The 22934-nt window shown below is 36.8% G+C and overlaps 1 protein-coding gene across 11 annotated transcripts in view; it reads right to left on the reverse strand.

Annotated features, from left to right (window-relative positions):
• KDM6A (lysine demethylase 6A) overlaps positions 1 to 22934 on the reverse strand; it is a 145928-nt gene that overhangs the window by 12212 nt on the left and 110782 nt on the right. For all 11 annotated transcript variants that reach the window (XR_004167122.2, XM_090123431.1, XM_090123442.1 and 8 more), the window contains 6 exons: positions 9495 to 9624; positions 7855 to 7960; positions 7132 to 7337; positions 4692 to 4756; positions 4516 to 4590; positions 2689 to 2837 (listed from right to left, as the gene is read on the reverse strand). Coding sequence is in view for 10 of the 11 variants with exons in the window: in XM_090123431.1 (XP_089979557.1) it covers positions 2689 to 2837; positions 4516 to 4590; positions 4692 to 4756; positions 7132 to 7337; positions 7855 to 7960; positions 9495 to 9624 (731 nt within the window). In the remaining variant the exon portion in view is untranslated. The remainder of the gene's footprint in view (positions 1 to 2688; positions 2838 to 4515; positions 4591 to 4691; positions 4757 to 7131; positions 7338 to 7854; positions 7961 to 9494; positions 9625 to 22934) is intronic.

The raw sequence follows: 22934 nt of genomic DNA on the forward strand, positions 1-22934 counted from the left end.
GTGAAAAATAAGAAGTTGGAACTACCAATCTGACTAATGAATCTGACTAATATTTCAGCTGCTTCCTTTCTGTAGAAATCAATGCTTCAAGATGCTAAAGCTTACATAATGTGTTTGTGATAGCTTTTGACAATCCCATTTAGCAGAAAAACTTCATGACTTCAGGCACTAACAAACAAGTAGTAAGAAAATCTGTCCCAAGGAACTTTCAAAAATCAATGTAGAAATGCCAGATTTTACCTTCTTTTGACAGCTGAGGAGCTGAACCACAATCCTTAACAGTATTATCTGCAGTTGTACTTCAGCACTAACAGAACTTAGTCCAGAGGACGAGCAACAACAGAAATGGAGAAGGCTGAGGTACTCCAGTTCTCTGCCTCGGCCTTTGCTGGCAGTCAACCTTCCCACATCTCTCACATTGCTGTACCTCTAGGTGCAGGCTGAGGGAGCAAAACCACTCCCATGGGAAGCAAGAAGTTCAAGACTGTGATAAAACTGCATGTGTACATGTCTCCAGGGTCTGACTGACATGCATGGCAGTGTACCAAAGGAACTGGCTGATGTTGTTGCTAAGTCACTCTCCATCACAGCTATCAGGTGAAATCCCCAGTGATTTAAAAAAGGGAAACTTCACTCCCATATTTTAAAAGGGTAGGAAAAAAGATCCAGAAAACTACTAGCCAGTGAACCTCACTTCTGTGCTGGGAAGATACGGGAGTAGATCCTCCTGGAAGTTATGTTAAAGCACATGCAAGAGAAAACACAGCCAGCACAGCTTCACCAAGGGTAGGCTGACCAATCTGATGACCTACTATGATGGAGTGACAGCACTAGTGGACAAAGGAAGGGCAACAGATGATGTTTACCTGGAATTCTGCAAAGCCTTTGATATGGTCCCACACCACATCCTTATCTGTACATCTGAAAAACGTGGATTTGAAGGCTGGAATATTCAGTAGATAAATAATTGACTAGATGGTCACAGCAGGGGGCTCTGGTAAACAGTTCTATGTTCAAGTGGAGGCTGGAGACGAGTGGTATCCACCAGGAGTCCATATTGGTATTAAAGTTCTTTACTATCTTTATCAATGATCCATATGGTGAGACTGAGTGCACCCTCAGCAAGTTTGCAGATGATACCAAGCTGAGTGGTGCAGATGACACAACAAAAGGAATGGATGCCATCCAACAGGGCCTGGATAAGCTTAAGAGGTGGGCCCATGTGAACTGAATGAGGTTCAACAAGAAAAAATACAAGGTGCTGCAGTTATGTTGGGACAATTTCAAATATGTGTACAGACTGGCAGAACTAAATGAGAGCAGTCTTGCTGAGAAAGACCTGTGGATCTTGGTGGATGAATAGCCAGATGTGAGCCAGTAGTTTCCAGTCTGGAAGACCAACAGTATCCTGGGCTGCACCAAAAGAGGAGTGGCCAGCAGGGCAAGGGAGGCAATTGTCCCTCTCTGCTCTGCCCTTGTGAGGCTACAACTGAAAGTACCATGCCCAAGCCTGGGGTCCTCAGCACAAGAAAGATGTTGCAGCTGTTGGAGCAAGTCTGAAGGATCCAACAAGGATGATCAGAGAGAGGGCTGGAGCACCTCTCCCAGGAGGGAGCATGGGGAAGTCTCCAGGAAGACCTCACTGTAACTTTCCATTACTTAAAGGGAGTTTATAAACAGGAGGGAGACTTTTTGCATGGTCCGATAGTGATAAGACAAGGGAGAAGGATTTTGAAATAAAACAGGGAAGATTCAGATTAGATATTAGGAGGAAATTCTTTACTCAGGAAATAGTGAGAAACTAGAATAGGTTGCACAGAGAAGCTGTGGATGTCCCATCCCTGGAGGTGTTCAAGGCCAGGCTGGATGGAACCCTGGGCAGACTGTTCTAGAGGGTGGTAACCCTGCTCATGGCAGGACGGTTGGAATTAGATCTTTAAAATCCCTTCCAAACTAAGCCATTCCACCATTCTGTGATCTCCCAAGCCTCAGTCCAGTGCCTGTACTGGGTTTGGCTGGGATGGAGTTTATTTTGACTAAACATCTGCATGCCAATAGGAAGCAGTGAATGAATTCCTTATTTTGCTTGACTTGCATGCACAGCTTTTGCTTAACATATTATGATATCTTTATCTCAACCCAAGAGTTATTGCACTTTTAACTTTCTGATTCTCTTCCACATCCAACTCAGAAGGGAGCGAGTGAGATACTGTGCAGCACTTAGTTGCCTAGCAGAGTTAACCCACAACAGTGTCAGAGCACAGCACTACCCATTATGAAACCCTATTCTCAGACAGATGTGAACAATTTTAAAACTGTAGTGACTTCTATGATTATACAAGACCTACTTGGGAAGTCTGTAAAAACTTTCAAGGCACGCAAATTACAAACATGGTTTAAGTATATGAACTCATTCTTTTCCCCTTAAAAAATCTGGAATCCAGTGTTACATGCAAGGAATTAGAATGACAACCATCAAGCATTGCAGAAATTCAGAAATTTCCCCTAAAAGATAATTCAGTGCTTTGTACATGCAGATTCAGTTAGTCAAGTAAAAAATAATAAATATGTACTCCATTATCATATTTATGCCTGCTATAAAATACAGAAAATCTGCAGAGCAGATAAATTAATTCAATAGCAGGAGATTCCTTTTTTGTTTTTTTTCCATGCAAAAATTATACTCACCTGGTGTTCTGCTTCCTGGAACCTTCATATACAACTGCACTGTGTTCATGCCCAGGATGGTATGACCAACATGGCTTAGAAGATTTCCTGCTGATACCACACGTACAAAAGCAGGAAGTTTTGTCAGTTCATGGAGTTGCAACTTCCACCTGCAGCAAAATAGTAAATTGACAAACTGTGAATCCCTGAAACTCTTAGAAGAGTTTGGGAAATACAAACATTTTCAGAAAATTGTTATCGTAGGAGATGAAGGAGCAGACGAGTCACTGCTGTATAATTTAGCATCTTTTAAAAGGGAAGTTTATAGAATGCAATAACCTTACTTGGCAGCTACAGAAATTTAAATGTCAATTTTTAACTGTGAACTAGAAGACCTGGTGACCCAACTCAATCTTGCAGTTATTCAATCTGGTGCTATCTCACAAGAAAACTATGCTTTTAGTTTACACCTTGGTGTATATCATGTATCTTTTCTGTAAACATGAAGGTCTGCTTTCCCCACACTCTTAAACCAGTCAGAAACTGTTAACGATGCTTTCAAGAGCTAAATGATATTATGTCATGACATTTGCTAGGAAGACTGTCTGAACATAGTTTAACTCTCAAACATGATCGCTATAACCAGAAGTGAAATAAGCTGTATGCACATGCCATGGAACTGAATGCTTTTATTAGTGATAACATCTCTAAATACAAATTCTCCAAACTTATGTGGGGCTTTGTAATGTCACACAGGTATTTGTGCTACAACTTCAATTTGAAAACATTTCCAACTACAATCCTAAGTATGACAAGCCAGTTCAGGGGAAAAACTGTCTTGTATCAGAACTTGAGACTGAAAATCAGATGTGGGATGTATTTGTAATTCTACGAGATTTATCTGAAGTATCAAAATACAATTTCTATGAACCTCTTGTTAGTCATTCCTAGGTTAGGGTTAAAGTCTCTCCAAAAGGATTGCTCTAAGGGTTAGTTTATTGGCAGCAATTTAGAAAAATATATGATCTTATTTTAACTTTTACAACAATCTCTAATCACGTATATATACACACAGAATATGCTGCAAAAAATTCATTAGCATCCTCCAGTTTCCCATACCATAACCTTTTCTCCTTCTCCTAACTGAAGTGGATCAGAATTTTTCTACTGCAGCGGGTGGAACAGTAATAGTATGCATTTCCAAAAAAGATCCAAGCAGAGACTGAACCAAATAAAAAATTATTACTGGATGAAAACAAAAAAGAATGCTTTCAGTGTATTTCTGAAACTTTGTGAAGTTTTTCTGAGCCATTTTCCTCTATTTCTTGGTCTCACAGAAATCTCTCATCTGAAGAATACTCTGTATTCCCCTTACACTTCTAATTTTATCATGGCTTTTCCACTCATATTCATCAATTCAGACTTTGCTACATATTCTGAGCACTGCTTCTGAGTAGAGAAGCAAGGGTTAAGAGAAAATGGAAAGAAAATAAATGAGAGTAGGTATAAAAGAGGGGGGAAAAAAGGGAAAACAATTTAAAGCATCGGCATGAAACAAATGGAATATATTAGAAATATTACTGGAAAGAAAAGTGACTGATGGAATTTAGAAGTTCATTACTGAAAAATTAAAGATACTGGAAAGACAAACTCAAAAACAGATTTTAAGGTGAGAGGGATTTATAACAATTTAACAGCAGATTTAAGGTAACACAGCAATAGAGCTTGCAACTGGAATTGGGTTTATCTGGAAATAACTGACTTTCGAGAAGAATGCATTAGCTTTCCAGAAGAAGCACAACAGTGCAGAACAGCACTGTGAGCAAAAGAAACTGCAGTCAAACTTACTTTTTGTCATCTGACAGGTCAATGTTGGTCCCAAACTTGATTGTTTTAAAAGGTCCTCTTCTCCTCCTCCCAGAACTGTAAATAAAAAAGAAGTAGTAGGTGAATGTGAAAATAGGAATAGTGTAAAAATACACACAAATATAACCGTAAAATTACCACACTTATACCACACTTACTTATCTGAAGATGTGGATTCATTATCTGAGTGGTCCTTGTGGTGACTCTTTTTTTCATTTTCCTCCTATAAAATGCAATTGTGAAAATGCAATCATTTATTTAAACAATGACATCTAAATTATTTAAATATTAAAAAGCATATGCATAAAAATATAGGCACACAGAGATATGAAGTGATAACATTTGTTTCAAAATGGTGGTACAACGTTTAAAATATCTGCATCCAGGATCTCATGTGGACGCTGCCGTAAAGAAAATAAACAAACAAATAAAAAACAGTTATTAGTCAATAGCTGTTGCAAAAATGTCTTTGTGATAAAAATTCAGTGAGGTTCAGGCCAGGACAACAGGAAACTTCCACGCTGTAAACTCTTTAGCTAACCTATATTAGAGTTACAAATTTATGTGCTGGGCTTGCTTCATTATGCAGGTAAAAAGAAATCCAATCTAAGTTTTTTAGACCAGAACATTTATCTGCCTTCAAAGTTAAACAGGTCTCCTGATGTGAAAATAGGCTAATATTTATAAAATTCATTTTATAATATCCATTATACAAAGTTCTTTGAATTTTTAATAGCCATCTGCTATTTTAGCACTGCAGTAGCTAGGACCATGACTAGTGGAAAAAGTCTAACCAGCATTAAGTGATGTAATTTCATCTTTTTAGCACAGTGGGCTCCGAGTCCCGTTTTAAAAACTTCCTTTTGCACAAGTATATAGACACAGAAGGAGAAAGTAAGACAAAAAGCAGGAAAGAACTGCCTGGATGCAGTCCAAAGACTTTCTGCTTTGAATGAGACAGTTGTTAGACATCAAAGTGCCCTATGTACCTGAGAAAGTCCTATTCATCCTTTGAACGAAGGACAAAGAGATACAAAAAAGGACTGAGCAATGATAGTTTTATGAAATACCGTAAAGCATGTTAGAAAAGCAGTGTTATAGTTGTTAGAGGGGGGAAAAAAAGGTCACTTAAGGCAAGCCAAGAGAACTGTATCTGTATAAAGGAGAAACTCAGTTTTCATTTGAAAAGATGACTGCAGAAAGCATTTAAGGACAGGTCACAGCAGTGTTAGGAAAAAGGAATACATACACTTAAAACGATGCAATTTTGATTTTTGAGGGAAAAATGAAAATTGACATTATGAAAATTATGTTATGTACTACATTTTTACCACCACTTTGTAGCAGAAAAAAAAAACCCAGAAAATACTGCAGTTGCTTCCTGATGCAAAAACAAAGCTGAGGCTTTCCGGCTGACAAGAGTATATGTAAACAATCATATACTTTATTAAAAGTTAGCTTTTCTGTAATTTTATTTAAACATAATTGTCTCCTCCAGAACGATGCTCAAGAACACAACATTGGTGCAATTTTTTTAGAAAAATCCCATTCATGACTGGTTAGGCCAAGCCACACACTATTCTGCCCAGTGCTCCCTGCTTCCCGCATGGTATTCCTGTGTCTTTTCCTCATCTTGTATCAATCCTGCTTAGAATATTTAACCACTCTCCCTTTTCCTTTTTCCGACCACAGATAAATTTCTTTGCTTCTAATCCCTTCCAGGAATTTCTCTTCCTTCTCTTAATGAAGTCATCATTGGTTTTTTGTGTAATGGCAGTGAAAACTGCAACAGCCAATTCCCCACTTTTTCTCCTTTTTCTAATCAACAAGTGATCAATAATACCCTTTGTCTTTGTTCCACCTTAATCTAGTCTTTCCAAAGCACTCAGTAACATAAGCCTTATATGAGTGCCTGTATCTAATTCCAAAGATGTGTTCATTACTTAACAAAAATATTGAAACTTAGTACCAATAAAATATAATGTTTGCAACACTGTGAACACCTTACTGGGTTCTATATGTCTAACAGCTCCTAAAATGTTAAATTTGGAACCCATCAGTAACTAGTCCAGGAAGCATCAGTTACTTTTCTGAAAAAAAGTTTCTATGATATTTTAAACAGTTGTGTTAAAAGTATGAGCGTGAACTTCTAATAAGTCACATTCAAATTAATTCAGGTTACAATGAGGAATGAAGTCATTTCAAAGTGTGCCTAAAATTTGAAGCAATATGACTAAAAAAAAAAAAAAAAAAAAAACATCTGAAATCATCTGAAATTTTTAATATTTCAATATTAACTTTGACATCACTATAAGAAGGCTTAAAGCTAACAAGCTTTTAAAATACGTAACACTAAGTAGCTTTATATTAAGAAAATGAAGTCTATGTTAAGCACATGAGAGAACATCCTGTGTAGTGTTTAACGCTCTGTTTAAAATAGACTGCAAATTCATCTGTGCTTTTCATGCTGGTAGGAATGTCTCCATTTCTTGAACGACATCTGGACTTCTTTTTCAAGAGATGTTACTAACAGAGCTTAATTACAGAGTTAGTACACAGGCCACAAAATTCTAATTTACATAATAGCAACATATTTACCCTTAAAGACTCCTGGAATGAGGAGGCCTGGTACTGTGCATATTTAGCAATTGTTGTATGAGATCTACTGCTTTCACAACGCCAGATTTTCTTTGTTCCAGTGGGGTCCCAGTTTTCATCTGCTGGCTGCAGTAGTTGTGTCCTCACTTCTACTACATGTTCATTATTTGCTTCTACCAATGTCTTAGTAGAGAAGAGTCCTAGATCTAATAAATAAGTAAAAAAAAATCACAAATGGCTGTTAATATACGACAAGAAGATTTAGAAGAGATGATATTAATACTTAACATTATCTGATTGATCTATAACAGATATATATATATATACATGAAATGCTATGGTAATGCTCAAGTCTTTTCTACACAACAGCAGAAGCCTAAAAAAACCTTGACAGCTATTTTACAGACCGTATTCCAACTACAAATCCATAAGCATGTGTAACTCAATTAACAAATATTTTTCAGAAATTAGAGCTCTATGAATGTTCACAGTGACATCATTAAATCAAAGCACAAAGTCACACAGGCATAGTTTTCACAGGAAAAAAATTCTGTTGATCTAGGTTAGAAATAGTAGTGAGCTAAGTGACATGTTCTCTTAATTAATCTAAACAGGACAGTAACGCAGTATTATAGAAATGAAATATCCACTTTTAAGAACTGAGAAACATCATTTAAAAATATATCTATTTTTACAAAGAAAATGTAACCAAATTAAAGTTACCTAATTTAAGCGCTCCAGCAAGGCCACGTATTACAGTAACAGGGTTGTTTGGATTTGTACAAAATTGATGTAAAGGTGGAAAGAAAGCATCTCGTTTGTTTTCCAACTGTAAAATTACAATGCAATATTAGATATCAGACGAGGTTACACTTCTTGTTTGTAAAATAAGAAAGAACAATAAAAAATGTGAAACAACAGAAGGAAGACAGGAACTTCATTCATTTCTTCACACTGAGGGAATTGAATAGCAACATCATACAACCATTTCCACATTATTAGCTGGGCTTACTCCTTCTGAAATTAATTCGTTATTGTAATTTATTTCTTGGCATGAATTATTCCCAGGTTGCTTCGGCTTTTGCAACTCAGGTTTCCTGCAGTTCATTTCTTTATCTGACAGCAACCCCGTAAATTCTCTAAATCTGCAGAATTCTCTGAAGAGCAAGATAATACACTAACATTCTTTTCAGAATTTAAAAAACTAATCCTACAGATAATGTATACAAGAAGCAGTATAATTAAAAAGTGCACTCTCAGAGTATATCTCATGTTAACTGGAAAAATTGATTTCTTTTTCCTATGCTTCTGTAAATCTACAACCTCGATTTTATGCTGCAGTTTCTCCTCGCTTTTATTTTTAATTGCTATGAATCTTTTAAAATCCTGCAGACAGACTGTGAACAAAGTATCAATGACACTGTAGACAGAGACTGTATATATGCTGAAGACATCTCTTTCAATAAACAAAACAACACAGTTCCTAAATACTGGGATCCATGTTGGCACATCCACATCCAGAATGCTGCAACATGGAGATTTATCAGCTTTGCAAATACTCAATGAAGCTATAACAGACTCTTAATTAGGGAGATTAACTCAGGTTCAACACTAAGAGCAGCACTATTGCTTCCAACATACTCTAGTGCTTAGGCAGACTGCTTGGATTGCAGCACACAAGCCTGCCAAGCGCTTCTGGTCCTAAAGTTCAGCTGAGCAAAGCTATCCTAAGGTTTTTATACTAGCTGAATGGACATACTACAGTTTACAATTCCATTATTAAGAAAGTTATCTACAATATTGCATAAAGCAGTTTATGCAAATAAACAGAAGTTTATTTTTGGAACAGGAGTTTCAATGGATGCATAAGAAAAAAAAAATCTACCGAAAAAGCAGTTAGATTCAATGATCTTTGCAGGTCCCTTCCAACTGAATTATTCTATTAATAAAACTTTTATTTTCCTAACTGATGACATTTTGTTGTTACCATCATCTCAGTTCTCATTAATTTTTCCTACAATATTTTGAAATAGACTGTTAGGAAAGTTCAGTTTAATCACTGGCTTACTTATCACTGAAACTGTCATTTGCAAAAAATGTACAAATACACCTAAAATGCTGTACATTATAACATACAAACTATTTTTGCCTATTCCATCAGTATTATAAATAATAAATAAACCTAATTTTTTGAAGCTGTTCTTCTTCATTCACAACTGCACAATTCTAACATTTTTCCTCTTCATACATTGTAACTAGAATTCAGCTGTGAACAGTGCGTCTTTGAAATAATTGCATAATGTAATTCAGATACCCAAATAATTAACAGGACACAGTCAGCAAATTACTTCTACTTTACTTACATAAATACTAGGTGTAGGTGGATTCAGCTTGTCCTTTGGCAAGGGAGGGTATGGTGGAGGCGGTGGTCGTGGAGGTGGGCATTTATCCAATAGAATACTACTGTTAGATAAGCCATTTTTACCCAGATTCCTACAAGGAAAGAAGAGCTGTATCTATCAGTACTTGACAAATACAAAAAAAAAAATTAGTATTATCTCTCTGCAAAATAAAGACAGTAACTAGAAACTGTAATTCAAGATGCAAATAAAGCTTATATATATTTTAATAAAGTATTCTCACTGTATAAATTGATATTATTCAAAATCATTCCCATTTTCCCCTCCAATCTGCAATGTCATCACCACTAGTTAAAAATAAAGCCCATTTAAATAAAAGCTAGCATGACTCATTTGACCAAACCTAACACAGAAAGCAGTTTTCAAATAGAAACAGAAGAACCTTACTAGGCTGGCACTGGCTGGTGGATAAAGAATTCATAGCAACTGAGATAGTGCCGTCTGGTAATACTATGCACAGCACTGTAACAGAGTAGTGGCAAAATGATAATTCCTCAGCAAGAAGAACAATGCTGGAGTCACAAAAATAGAAACATACAACACAAATTATACAGCCACCTATCTACCTCTCCCTGACTTCCACATTTTGAAGCTAGAAGGAACCACCATTACTTCACCTTATTGCTTGGAAAACACAGGAAAGAACTACTCTTGTTAAGCTGTTGTTTCAACACCTGTACTTGTACTTGAATCAGGACCTTGCTTGGTGTAATTGCTAATCTTTCTCTGGAGGTTTTGATACATGGACAGCCTACTGTATGCATGTCAGCTTCTTCTATTACGAATGACTTTCAATGCTGAAAATGATTGCAGAGATTGAGAATCCACAATTTCTAGTCACTATCACCAGGTCCTCATTAACAAAGATATTCCTTAATTTTGGTTGTTTGTTAAAAATAACTGAACTGCTTTAAATTTCTTCCAACTAATATTCAAATGTTTATTCCAACCCCATTTAATTCATTAGCTACTGCTCTTACCACCTCTCAGTGCTCCAGGATATAGGATGTGCTAAGGCGTGATTCAGTCATTTATCCTCATAGAACTCACTAGCTACAAAAATATGTCCTGATTACCAAGGATCTTCAACTGAAAAAACAGCTGCCACAGTATTAGATGAAACTTCTAGCAATAAAGCTTGTAACAGACACAGAAACTATGATACCAGCACTGAGAAACATCCTAGAGCTTAATGCTGGCATGTGAGAGCATTATTTCAAATCAAGCTATTACAAACCATGAGTAAGAAGGACTTTGGGCTTAAGACCACAACAGACTGACTGTTATGACAAATACTTTAAAGAACAAACATCACATGTACCTCAGGCTGTAGCAAAGATGAGCATTCTGAGAAATTGTTGTTCATCATGACAAGGAACAATTCAAACTTACACCAGATTTCTATCTCCTACACTTCTATCCTCTGATGGGAGATCAGAGCAATACAGACAAAGACATACTTAACAAGTGTCTCAAAAGATGCCAGTCAAAATTCCAAACACAGCTTATTCTCTGTGCTAGGTGAGCCTAATTCCAAAATAGATTACAACCTCAAAGAAACTGGAAGAGATGCTTTCAGCAGAAGATTTGATGAGGCATCATCCAACTTGACAAAATGTCACTGACCTGTGTTTGATGTCTGAGACAGTTCTTGCAAAGACACTACTGCTGCCCCACAAGGGAAAAAAAATGGAAAAAAAAACCCCACAGAAACATGGCAATATAAAATCACTACTACTCAAAGAAACTTATCAATGATGGCTGTGAGAATCTGAGATTCAGGAATATACTTGCAAGATGAAACTAAAATCTGAAGATTGGTCATTAGGAGGAATTATAATCTTTGCATCAAGAAACTGAAAAATAAAATCAATAAAAGCAAATCCACAGCATTAGTACCCAACATTACTATGGAAAAAAATCAGTTTGAATTGAGAAACAGTTCTCAGGCGCTTTCTGATACAAGGAAGAATAGGAAGACCGAACCTGAAGAAACAGGACAATGCCCAGAACTACTGTGATTCAAGTTACTTGAGGTAAGCAACACACAGCAAACACTTAGTAAATTCAGAGTACATAGGGTCTTCAGGGAAGAGAGGCAGAAGAGACAGAAGAGACTGCTGTATGCCTAGAGAAATTACACATTTGAAAAGTGAAAGAGATGCTGAAGAAAGCGGACACTACAGACTAAAAGATCAGATGAACAGAGGAATCTCAAAGCTAATGCTTGAAGCTGATACTACAGCAAATGACCCTGCAGTTTCCTATTAAGTTACTAAAATCCTGTGCGGAAATTTCAAGGGGAAAAGGGCCAGGAAAAGAAAAAAAAAAAAAAAAAAAAAAGCAGAGACTGGAAAATACTTGTAATTCAAGTGGCATGGGAAACAGATGGGCAGAATCTTAAAAGTTGTCTTTATCAGACCCGTTTCACTCATCTATTTTTTTCTGACCATCAATCAGAATAAGTTACTATTAATAGCAACAGAATTACTAAAGCATAACACTGTAATTGACAGTGTGCAAATCAGAGTGATGCAAATCATAAAACAAAGAAACAACAACAACTCCAGAGAAATACTAAATAAAATAAAACTTGATACTGGCACCTGAAACAAAATAGTCTAGCTATTCACTGAACATCTCCAACAATGGAAATACAGAACTGTGCCAGCCCAGGGAAAGTAAAAGATTGTTTCTGACCACAGAGATTGTAAGGAAAGTCACACATCATTGTTGCAACCATGTAATTTTTTAACAGGATTTCACAAGGGCTAAAAGGAACAGCAAATGCAAAAAACAAGCCTAACTTGGGCCTTGAGAAGAAATAGCCAAACAGTCACCTATAATGCCATGATGGAAGAATGACTAAAAGGACAGGTTTCATCCACCACTGCTTTAAACTGAGTTTTCACAGGCTGTACAGACTGCAAAACATCCTTCATTCCCACAGAGTCAAGAGTAGTTGTCAGCCTCACAAAGGTAAGGACAGAGGTGTGAATGATGTGCAGCACCCTCTGGAACCAAAGCTGCAGCTCTCAGCCCATTGCTATTTACTTGACAGGTAAAAGCAACAAATCATCTAACTGTTTTAACCTGTGGATCAAAGTCAAATTGTCAGGCTTATGAGTGACACCAACTGCAGTAGATGAAATAGGTGCCTGAATTTTATGTGATTAACTGATCTGATGAATAAACAATCACCAGATTCACTAAAACACCCCTGTTTCATTTTATTGCTTTCTAGGATACGTTCCCTGACCTTCTAAAAATGCTTCACACTCCCTTCCTTCCACAGCACAACTTCACATCTGGCTGAAACAAAACACACTGTTTCCCAGAAACACAGGTGTGAACCAGTTTGCTCTGCAACAGTGGCCTGTATTCTTTACCACAGAGCACTCTGCAGTCTCTGATTTCAGCAAATATTAACACAAGTAACTTCATTTTATCTACGGATTTCTGACAAATGAAGATTGATGGCATAGCCTGGTAAGCCTCCATCTGCCTACCACACTCTTTCCTATAGTTCACTGTTTTCACTGCATGGGTAAGGAACCTCGTTGCTTCTTCTGAAGCTGCCACAGCCCCACACCACGCGTGATGGACACTATGTGCTTCACTCAGGGACTCCCCAATTGGAGCCCTACATCATGAGGAAAAACAAGGCTGAAACCAGATCCGAGGGCAACATCCCTGAAACTCCACTCACCCCAGTAACGATGACATTACAGATATCAGTTGGTTGCTATACACTTCAATAGCTATTGTATTGACTTTGCATCACGCTAGCTTACTAACGAAGATGTTATGCAAGCTGGAAACAAAATGTGTTAAAAAGCTGTACTAATTTTAGCTGTTTCACTTTAAAGATGCTAAGCTACATCAAGAATACTGTAGTTAGCATAATACATATTTTCCATGAGTCAGGACTCATTATCATTAATTAGTACCCGTTACATTTATTAAATTAATCACCTCAATGATTTTGTTATTTCACTCAGGCCTAATGCCAGACTGCCAGCATTACGTTTTCAGTGGTCACCCCACTCTGAAATCAGTCTCACGGCAATTTTCAAGTCCTATGCAACTCCTTCTGTTTTCTAAGAACTATCAAAAAAACCTGTATGCATGATCAACAACAGCTCCAGCCTGCTTTTTCACAGCTCAAGGACATCTATTACCTGGGCTTCTGACTTAACACCATCACATAAGGGTTCAATGCCCTCCTCTCTGAACACTGTGAAAAACAGAGAGCGGGTTATCAAGCATCCCACAATGTGAACACCCTATCTGCCTTTTTCCCAAGATCTGAACAAAAATATTTAGTGTCTTCTGCCTCTGTCTTGACTACTTAATATCTCTGATCAGAAACACCAGGCATTCCTGGTTTTTGTATGTGTGTTTCTTGTATTTCATTCCTGGCTATAGTTTTCTCTTCTAAGCTTTTGCTAGGAGTTTTCTAGAACTCTTAGCTTCCACTTTAAAGTATTTGCTCCTTATCTTTTTTAAAAAGATTGTGACTTTTTGAGATCAGTAAAAAAGCTACTGAGCAATTTCCAGCTATCTATGCATTTGCATTTAAGGTACAATCCACAGGCCACATTACAATCATTTGCACATAAGCAGTTATTTTTGTTGTGAAGTCAGTTTAAGTGAATTATTATTTAAGGATTAGCTGCATGAGAATTAACAGGGTTTTATCGTTCAGGAGATTATAGTTACTCTGAAGAACAAAATTAATACCCTCTCTTTCTCACATAAAAATCACATTTAACATGAATATAAGGAACAGTGGATTTATGTGATACTGTATCTTAAATCCATTGGAATTACTCAACATACAGAGAACGAAAAAAAAAACATTTTTAAAATGTGCTTGCAGAAGAAAGCTGAAGCACTGGGATGCACAGTACTTAACTGACCCAATCCTGATGCAAAATAGAAAGACTTAGTCTTCCTTAACAATTAGTGGATATAACTAATTTCTTTCATGGGGCAAAAACACAGGAAAATGGTTATCAACACTCTTCACGCTGGGAATGAGGTGACTATTCACAATGCCTGGTGCTGGCTGTCTGAGGCTCATCTCCATAGGCTTCTTCTGCAGCCAGCAGAAAGATGAGCTCTCAAAGGGCAATTCAAAGAAATTAAGCCAAGCTTACATTATGGTTAAATGCAAATAATGCCAGATAATTATACAACCTGTTTATAATGCAGTTCTTCGCTTCAGCCTTTCACAACCAGGTACTAGCTGGCAATACTCCCAGGAATCTTTCTTTTCCAAACCTACTGAAAATCCTAAGAAATAATTGTGGATTTTCTCATTATGCAAATGTATTTCTAATCATTTTTGAATTCTTTTCTGTTTCTGACCTCAGTACTATAGGTTGGCAGAGTTTCATAGGTTAATTACATGTTATGTAAGAAATAATGTTCCTTTTCTCTCTTGTTTTAAAATGACTTACATCTTTCTCTTTCATTTGATAATCACCTTGTTCTTAAGCTATTACAATAAGACAAACAGAAACACATTAATGACTTATTTAAGAAAAGCACTGCAACTAGTGGTACCAAACTTTTCTTTCTTTTAGCCTTCCTCCTCTCTAAACACAACAGTTAAAATACATGTTATTTCTATCTTTACTCTCAGGTATTTCTGTATTTGTTTTCCCGTAACAGAACAGAATATATTTAAGCAGGGCTTAGACTGTGAAACTGCAACATTTAAAATTTTATTTTTAAAACTTTTACCCCAGTGAAGTTTACTTGCCAGAAATAGGGTGTCTTTACAGCCATTGAACAAGCTGTCTGCAAGCCAAAATAGCCTTTTGTGTACAGTCAAGGAAGTTCTCCTAAAAAAACCAAGAGGTTTTTAAGAGCACAACACAGACTTAATCCAGCTCCTGTTTCTGCAAAGTACTTCCCTCAAACAGACTCCTTGCTTTACAACTGTACTTTCCAAACCCATGGACTCACTCCCTGACTTCCCAAAGCACAGCTGACTGCCAGGAAGCCCTTCAGAACAATTACCTTAAGTTTATTTCTGCCTATTTCTGTAGGCATCAGCACCGAACCCAAGTTTGTACATTTCAGCCTTGGAACTGCTTTTTCCACTCCTCACAATGCTTATTTTCTACCCTTCTTTACATTCTGGCCAGTTATCAGCCCGTTTTCCAGACCATTTCACCCTCTGCTTGTCAGTCTATACTTTTATCCCTTTAAAACATCCTCTCTGAGACACAGCTCATTTCTGCTGTTCTCCTTCATTTTCTTATCTCAATGGATTGCTCTCTACTCTTTCACTTTACACACCAAGCAAAAAGAACTACAAAAAGCATGTTAACCCTTTTCAATAGACATCACCATCAAGTCCATACATCTCATTTGCCTTCCCTGATAAGACAAATTGGCAAAGCTTTCAAGTTCAGATACATCTGAAAGTTTTAACCTTAGGCATTCTGGACACTGTCCTAAAAGTGATGACACAAACTTACAGCTGACCTGAGGTTGTTCAATTATTCTACCTGCCTTCTCATCCAGCAACTGCTCTAAACAATTATCAAACCAAAGTTTTGCCTGGAGCTTGTGTGCCCTTTTCAGGCTGTGAACACACATTTATAAATAACGAATAGCAAGTGAGCCATTTCTTTTACGAGAAGCAAAACAAAGCAGTGATGAACTTCTTTATACTGCTTACAGGAACGACTTGGCCTCTCATCAGCCTCAGAGGGAACAAAAGATGCTCCAACAAACGATGGAGCATCTTAAATGAGAAAGGCACTGCGTTTTTCATATTATCCTTCAAGACACTAACGAGATGCACCAGTTGAAACAGAGCAAGACATCAGTTGGTATCACTTTATCCAAAATAAACAGCTTAAGTTGTAAGTCTCGAGTCTTGTGACATTTCATTAACTCTCCTTTCAAAAGGATTGCTCATGGGGAAACGATACCTAAATTTCTGAGAGTATGGAAAGAGTTTTTGATAATGCTCTTTTGAAGGAGCCACGATATGCAGCTAGACAAAACAGAGCACTATTCTTTTTTGTTCTCCACTTCCTAACAATCGGCTTATCTAGTAACAAACAGAACAGTTACCCCCAGCGTATTTTCTTCTCTTAGTCACAAGAGACTTTCACTTTTGCTTGGTCTTCTTAATGACCTCTTCTTGAGGGGGGTATTTTCTCCAAGAATCTAAAGAATAATCAATTTTATTGTACACATTTTTATCTGCAATTTTGCTCAGAGGCTTAAAGAAATCCAGTTTACTGTGCAGACAGCTTGCTATTCAAAATATAATAATTCAGTTGCTTTATAAGCATCTTAAAATAGACTGTTGCCATCACTTTTATTAGTACATAAGATTAAGCAAATTACCCGTACGGCACACAGAATCACCTCCTCAGTTCCTTCTGTATGTACAGTCCAACAACAGTTGAACAAGACGAGTGTATTTGTTATCCCACTATTCTCCAAAACAGCATCTTAATGAGATTTGCATAGTTTAATCATCAGCTTAGAGATTGCATTTCTCAGTCCCTTGTAGCTCTCCACTGAACCTCATCCAGTCCCTTCAGGGAAAGCTCTTTTGAGAAGTATCCATAGCTACTCCAGCACCTCCTGTTTGACCCCTTCTCAGTGTCCTAGACAACCTCAGCTCACCACTTGAATAGAATCAATCTCTGTTAGATACTTCCTCAACACTCTCACTGAGAAAGATGGATATAAAGACATGTGCAAGTCCCTGGATGGTGTTGCCCTACTTAAGCATTACTTCAGTCTTTGATGAAACAAAACATTTACCAAGTCTGCTCCTACAACCCAGACAACCTATTCAGATACAACTGAAAAGAATCAAATGGAGTTGCCTATTTGGCATGTGTTTTGCACTTTATGATGCAAAGTATCTCCTTCAATTCAATGACTTTGCTTGCACAATTATTTTAAGACACCACTTGTCTATATAAAATAAAACTGCAAGCTCCCAATTTTTATTTTTGCCTGTCTGCTCCTGTTTTATTTCTTTTAATGCATGATTTCTGAACCCTTTTTCTAATAATTGCTTCTACCTTTAAATAAACAAACAACTTCCATACCTCTGATGTTCCTTTGGACAACCAAAATCCTAGCAAGATTAACAAACAGTCAGTTTTTTGAAGTTAAAACTACAGTTCTGCTTTATACTAAATCTCTCCTGTGAGATAAGGAACTTCATTATACTGCAGTTCACTATTGCACAGTAGGTCAAATATAGTTACATTATGAATCAACTGCTGTGCATTACTTAATGCCAAACTGCTGGTAATTTCAGGTCATTTCCAATCCAGACACACATAAACCTACAGGGTCTGAAAGATGTAAAAAATGGCTTCCCACTGTTAAGACTTTTAAAACATCTATAAGATATGAATCAGGATTACATAACAAACAGACCTCTGATGCATTTTAATGCAACTTACACGATATCAAACATTCTGGTTTATAAGTAAGCATATACTAAACAGAGCCGAATACAGAAAAATAAGTAAGAAAATAAAACTTAACACAAAACTCCAGCTTATATATAAAAGCAACATACGTCCACTTGTTTGCACCTGTCAAAACGTCTTTTTTCCTCCTGGGTAATACCATCAGAAAAACAGAACAAGAGACTTATTAAGAAAGTACTTCCAGAAAGCAAAAGGAATATGCCAGAATAGAAAGTAATTATCAACACTAGAGAGGAAGTCAGAGTATCCTTCTGATTGTATCATTTTAAATAAAAGTATTGATGGAACAATCAGTGTAGCACCAATATTTAAGAACTGCTACTGCAGAATAACTCCCCATTTCCTCTCTCTACTTGAAGTTTATTCTAGAACAGCTTTTTTTTTTTTTTTTTTTTTTTTCTTTTTCTTTTAAAGCAAGAAAGGAAAAAAAAATATTTTCAGGTCTTCCACTGCAGATAGCTTTCATATACCTTTTATGTAATGTTAAAAGTCACATTTTTTTGTCTCAAATTCATTTCTGTACCTCGAGATACCATTTACAGAAGGAACAACTAAAGTAATCACTACTACATGAAATACTTTCAACGTTTCATTTTTTCATTACCTTACACTGTATTAACATAAAGGTTAACATGCCCTAATTAAGTTCATAGTATCCAATGTTAATATAAGCAACTTCTATTTCACTATGTCTGAAGGTTCTCTTATTTAACAGATAAGCAGGGCATTCAGCAGACTACTGTTACGTATCCTTCTCTCTGGACACTTTCCCCTGTGTCAGTATCTATGACATGGATGTTCTCACCAGAGCTCTGCTCCTGAGCCAATACTGTGCATGCACCCCAGCAGTGACATGTTGTAGAAGAAAGCAGGAGCTAATCAGCTATTCAGTATGTAGCTGGGACAGCCTCACCCTCAATTTACGTTTGCAAACTGTAAAATAAGTAGATAATGGTGGCAGGAAAACAAAACTATTATTATATAACATATAGTACTTATGTTTTAAAGAGTTATCACTTCCTTTAGTATGAAAAAAACATGCGGGCAGGGCCCTTTCTCTAGCAGGCAACCAGCACTAGCCCAGATCAGGAACAGCACTAATGAGCACCAAACAATTTTCACGAAAAATGTCTGCCTGACTTCATTTCACACTTTAGGTTCAGCCTAAAAATGTTGCAATTGTTACTGTGCTGACAGTCCCACAAATTCTTCTATTAATATAATAAGATATGCAGATACTTTCCAGCAGTGACAGTTCGTCTAGAACAGATCCTGTTAAACTCAGTAAATTCAGTAGTCTGAGCCCATACTGAAGCATTTATTGACCTCTCAGTTAGTAAAAGAAGTCTGTCCTCGAGTTCTGACATTGCTCATCTTTCTTAGCATTTTCAGCTGTGCATTAAATCTGCCTTTCTTGAAGGAAGATGCAGACAGGCTGAAGAGGGAGCTCTGAATCTCTGCTCGCTAAGTACAGTGACAACAGCAAAAGGCACATCTGACGTGCCTGCAAACTACAGGGGGTCAGGCACTAACTTACCGTCTCTTGATAAATTATAATTACACAAGCCTTGGAAACAATGCAGATTATATGAAACCCAGCGAAATACTGCTGAAAATGATACACCAGAGGTTTTAACACCTCTTTTGTTAATAATGAAGCCTTTAGTAATTCAGCATCACTCGGAATACTACTTCTATCAATGAGCACACAAAAAAGGACATGCATTAAAAGCTGCTTTAGGATTTCTATAGTAAAAATATCCAACTTTTTGCCAGTGAACAAAAGCCACAGAATTCACCTAGGAATCATTCTGTAAGCAGTGTACTAAATCAGAATATGGACTAAACAGCAGAAATGCACTTCTCCTTACTCTTTCCAAGAAGGCTGAATGCAAACTTCTGCTAAACACATTTTGAAGACAGAAACCAGCTAAACTTCAAGGAAGAACTCTATGTGTCTTACAATTTCTTTTATGTGTATTTGCATTACACTTATCCCAACACCAGACACTGAAGGTATTTTTAGACATCTACTAGCAAGAACATATACATGGTCCCAATTTAAAAATGAAGAGTTGAAAAGATTTTTTATGAATGTAACAGAAGTAGAAGCTTCACTTGAGAATGATCATTACAATATAAAACTCACCATATATAACATGAAAAAAATGTTCCCTATACTTTTATTCCTTCTTTTCTAGGAGATGTAAAGTTGTAACACTCATGACTTCAACTAACAGCAAATATTTAAAACGCCTTAGACTTTAAAGTTGTTCAACTAATCCAATCTCTTAACATTATAAGCAGTTTGCTTTTGTATCAGATGCCTATGGACTGCTATACTATGATCAGTATTCATTAAATCCCAGTATATTAGAAACCAGTAATTTTCATAATCATGGTCCCAGATGCAGTTTTTTGCATTTAAATGATTGCTGGGGTGCAGTAAAAAAAAAGTAGTAAATATACTTTTATCACTTCTTCAATAACCAAAAGGGTAATGCTCAAAAGCATCACAATTGTAGCTACACAATTCCAAACGAGTATTTCTCAGTAAAAAATACTGAGATATTAAAAATTCCAACAACAATTCTTACACCACAAAAATATAAATAACACAACTAAAAGAACTGTAAGCATAGTAAGTATGGCAAGCAGCAGTTAGCAGTTACAGTTACAAGCATAGTAAGTATGCAAACAGCAGTTACGAACCATAACATTCCAAAATCACGTGCTTATTATGATTAAAGGGACTTCATGAACTTTACAAGCCACTTATGAAGCTTCTTCCACAAATGACATCAAATATAAGACATGGCTACTGAAATTACATACCCTAAATGGTCATATTGATTTCCTTGTATTTTGGATTTCAAGTAAAATTCTATAGGAAAAAATAAAACAACAACAAAAAAGGGAAACCTCTCCTAAAACTACCTAAGGACTTCGCTATAGAAAGAGGGTCTGCACTAGGCACAATGTCTGAAACTGCAAAACTATTATCTGCCAGAATTCCTGCTAGCCTTTGTAAGCATGAGGTCACCCTAGGCAAGGAAAATAAATTACTCTCTATAAACTTTGACTGAACAGTGCATAGTAAAGTTTGCTCCAGTTTAAAACTGAATAAACTATCTTATGTTTGATGTATATTAAGACTGATAACATGGTGCATTAATACAGGATAGTTTCATATAGTAAACACAGAATTTACAGTGAATTCATTTTCCTGAGTAGATATTTTTTCAGTGCATAACATCAGTGTCTATTTCTGAGGAGTTGACTGAATATACTAACCTGATCTTTTACTGAAGGTTCCTACCTTTAACTGCAGCACTGTATCACCAATAACACACAGAAATAGCCTATACTATGCAACCCTTACAGATGTTCTTTCGTTTATTTTTCTGTGGTTGGAAAGGAGAACTCACCTGCCATTTTTGGTGATACATCAATCCTGAGATAAGAAATAAATAGCAGAAGAAAGTATGTACAAATCTCAAGGCTTGGAATCCAGTGCTTCTGCCATACTGCTCCTTAGTAAGCGAGGCCCAGGAAATCACTAGAAGTGCTAAGGAAGTACTTTTAAGTTGACTACTTGGAGATAAAAAACAAGCCTAATCCTTCAAGTGCTAACATGCTTGTCAAGGAGATGAGATTTATGTGTCAGAGGTGAACACCAGCAGATTTATCCACAGCAGATTAAAAAAAGGCTGCCCTCAGCCCACCAGCCTCCTCTGCTAAAGGCTACAGAGCATGTGGCAAAATTTGCTGTATTTCTATGCCACAATCACTGTAGCTTACAGTGTAGCATCTTTGCCAGAAGTCACTGTGAAGCAGTAGCTCAAAATTGAACAACCAAGTCTCACATATGCTGCACATCCTGTACTGTTAGCACCAATGGTGCCAGGGAAAAGGCTGTGCAGTTTGTACAACCACACTGCAGTCCTTGTCAGGTTGCCTACTGGCTGGCTTCACTTTTTGCTTTAATTATGCACCTGATGTAAAATGATCATGCTTACTGACTAAAGATAAAAAGACAGTGACATACCTGCCAATCTACTGGAATATAAGACGGACTAAGACTTATGCCTCTGAAGAGTCAAAATTATCTGCACTGTATTACAACACTTGAACTCACACTCGAACCACAGGAACTGAAGCCACTATTTTCAAAAAAGCACCACAGTTATGGAACTGGAAGGACAAGCTGACACACCAGATGGTTGTGTGACCACACAGAGAAACACCACCAGGCTGAAGAAATGGGACGACAGGAATCCCATGAATTTCAATGAAGACTAAGCCAAAACCTACATTGGGGAAAAATAACTCCACATGATAGTATGTTAGAAAAATAAGGTTTAGTTTAAGGGCAATCACCCAGTGGAACAGCTGATCTAGGCGGGCTCTGGAGTCTCCATGCTTGGAAAAACTCAAAAGCTGTCTGGACATGGTACTGAGCAACTTGCACTACTGAACCAAACCTCCCACCTCAACTTTTCTATAACTACCTATCTGTTTTGCAGTGACAGCACCGATGACAGAACTCATCTGGACTTACTCTTTGTATCAAGATTTTTAAAGATTTTTAAAAAATCAAGATTTTTTTTTTTTAATACCAGCCCTGAACACTGATTTTCAAATTGCATTTTGTCACTTATTTTCATACTCCAATTATTTTAAAATTTTACTTACTTTTAAAATTTTACTTACATTTTAAAAGCCTGATTTGTTGTGGTTCTTGTAACTCATGAATATTTTTATATAAAAAGAGAGACAGCAATTATGGCTATCTGGTATATTAGATTCAAATTATCTGGAACAACACATGATTCCAGAAAACATTCTCATTTGATTTTCCACTCCCTGAAGTCTGTATCAACAAGCAACTCAG

Source organism: Phasianus colchicus, chromosome 1 (assembly GCF_987193195.1).
Source record: "Phasianus colchicus chromosome 1, bPhaCol1.hap1.1, whole genome shotgun sequence".
Classification (NCBI taxonomy): Eukaryota; Metazoa; Chordata; class Aves; order Galliformes; family Phasianidae; genus Phasianus; species Phasianus colchicus.